Source organism: Chaetura pelagica, unplaced genomic scaffold, assembly GCF_000747805.2.
Source record: "Chaetura pelagica isolate M959 unplaced genomic scaffold, ChaPel_1.0 scaffold602, whole genome shotgun sequence".
NCBI classification, from domain to species: Eukaryota; Metazoa; Chordata; class Aves; order Apodiformes; family Apodidae; genus Chaetura; species Chaetura pelagica.
The window spans coordinates 30935-32690 of record NW_009952487.1 but is presented as its reverse complement, the minus strand read 5'-3'; the positions used below and the strand labels follow the sequence as shown (position 1 = coordinate 32690).

General features: G+C 66.1%; 1 protein-coding gene across 1 annotated transcript in view; it reads left to right on the top strand.

Moving 5' to 3' along the window:
• The window catches only part of LOC104398724 (zona pellucida sperm-binding protein 3-like), a 2967-nt gene extending 1469 nt beyond the window's left edge, over positions 1 to 1498 (top strand). Inside the window, exons 2-7 of the mRNA XM_010008866.1 lie at positions 10 to 27; positions 434 to 552; positions 645 to 748; positions 918 to 1095; positions 1172 to 1292; positions 1403 to 1498. Coding sequence (XP_010007168.1) covers positions 10 to 27; positions 434 to 552; positions 645 to 748; positions 918 to 1095; positions 1172 to 1292; positions 1403 to 1498 — 636 coding nt within the window. The remainder of the gene's footprint in view (positions 1 to 9; positions 28 to 433; positions 553 to 644; positions 749 to 917; positions 1096 to 1171; positions 1293 to 1402) is intronic.
• The last annotated feature ends 258 nt before the right edge of the window (positions 1499 to 1756 follow it).

Below are 1756 nucleotides of genomic sequence, written 5' to 3'. Positions count from 1 at the left end.
CGCCACGAGTGTGGCAGCATCGTGCAGGTAAGTCCTTCCCCCTGTCCTCCCAGCCCCCGGGGATCCCATCTCTCCCAGCCCCTGCAGCAGCTCCAGCCCGTGGCACCGGGCGCTCGGGACACCTGGGACACCCGGGTACCACCTGCACATGCACCTTGGATGAACACCCCAAGTGTTGGCCCCCCCAATGGGAGTGTTTTGCCACAAAAGCTTCCCCACGAGGGTGCCAAGCCCCCCCTCCCCCAAACAGCAGCTCCCCCCTTTCCCTTGTGTTTCATCCCCTTGGGAAGCTCAACCCAGCGCGAGCAGAGCCGGGCTCCTTCTCCACCCCTTTTTTCCCCTGCTCGATTGGGGTTTTCCCACCTTCCCAGCCGGGTGTCTGGGCGGTGGGGGTGGGAGGTGAGGGTGGCCTCACCACCAGCTCCTCGCCCAGATCACCCCAGACTCCCTCATCTACCGCACCCTCCTCAACTACGACCCCAGCCCTGCCAGCAACCCCGTCATCATCCGCAGCAACCCCGCCGTCATCCCCATCGAGTGCCACTACCCCAGGTGAGGGGCTCCCTGCCCTCTGCCCCTCTCCCCTTGTGCCCCCCACACGCTCCAGGGGTACATCCTGACACCCCAACCCCATCCTCACCCAGGAAGGAGAACGTGAGCAGCAAAGCCATCCAGCCCACCTGGGCTCCCTTCAACTCGGCCCTGGCAGCCGAGGAGAGGCTGGTGTTCTCCCTGCGCCTCATGAACGGTAGGTGGGAACCCATCCCCACCTCCAGGGCAGGGGGGTTTGCCACCCTTTCCCCAACACGTGGACCTTCCCTGCTGCCCCACCGGGGTACCCCTGTATCGCTTTGGGGGTGTGTTTCCCCGCGGGGTGTTTGGGGCTGTTTGCTCAGCCCTGGGCGCTGCTTTTGCAGAGGACTGGAGCGCCGAGAGACCCTTCACTGGTTTCCAACTGGGCGACGTCCTCAACCTGCAGGCCGAGGTGGCCACCGAGAGCCACGTGCCCCTGAGGCTGTTCGTGGACAGCTGCGTGGCCGCCCTCAGCCCCGGCACCCGCTCCTCGCCCCATTACACCCTGGTCGACTTCAACGGGTGGGTGCTGGGGGAGCTGGGGACGCCCACCCCCCAGGGCTGCCAGGGTGCTGAGGAAGCCCTGTGTCCCCACCAGGTGCCTGGTTGATGGCAGGGAAGATGCCACCAGCTCTGCCTTCATCACCCCCCGGCCCCGGGAGGACGTGCTGCGCTTCAGGATCGACGTCTTCAGGTTTGCTGGGGACCCCAGGAACCTGGTAAGGACCCCCCCTGTGTGTGTGTGTGTGTCCCACTGCTCCCAGCCCGAACTGGGTGTCCCCAGAGAGGGTGTCAACACTTCTCCCTCCTCCCCCTGCCTTCCCTGCAGATCTACATCACCTGCCACCTGAAGGTGACCCCAGCAGAGCAAGCCCCAGACCCCCTCAACAAGGCTTGTTCCTTCAACAAGGCCAGGAACACGTGAGTGCCCACCCCGCTGGGTCAGGGCACACCCGGGAAGGTCCCCACACCCATCCCACAGCCTGGGCTGGCGCGGGGATGTGGCACAGACCCAGCCTGGGGGGCACCCAGAGACCTGTGGGTGCTGAGGGGGCACCCAGAGACCCGTGGTTACTGGGAAGGCACCCAGAAACTCCTGGCTGCTGGGTACTGGGGGGGCAGCCAGACCCGTGGGGATTCAGGGGGCACCCAGAGACCCCTGGGGGCTGGGGTCTGGGGCGCG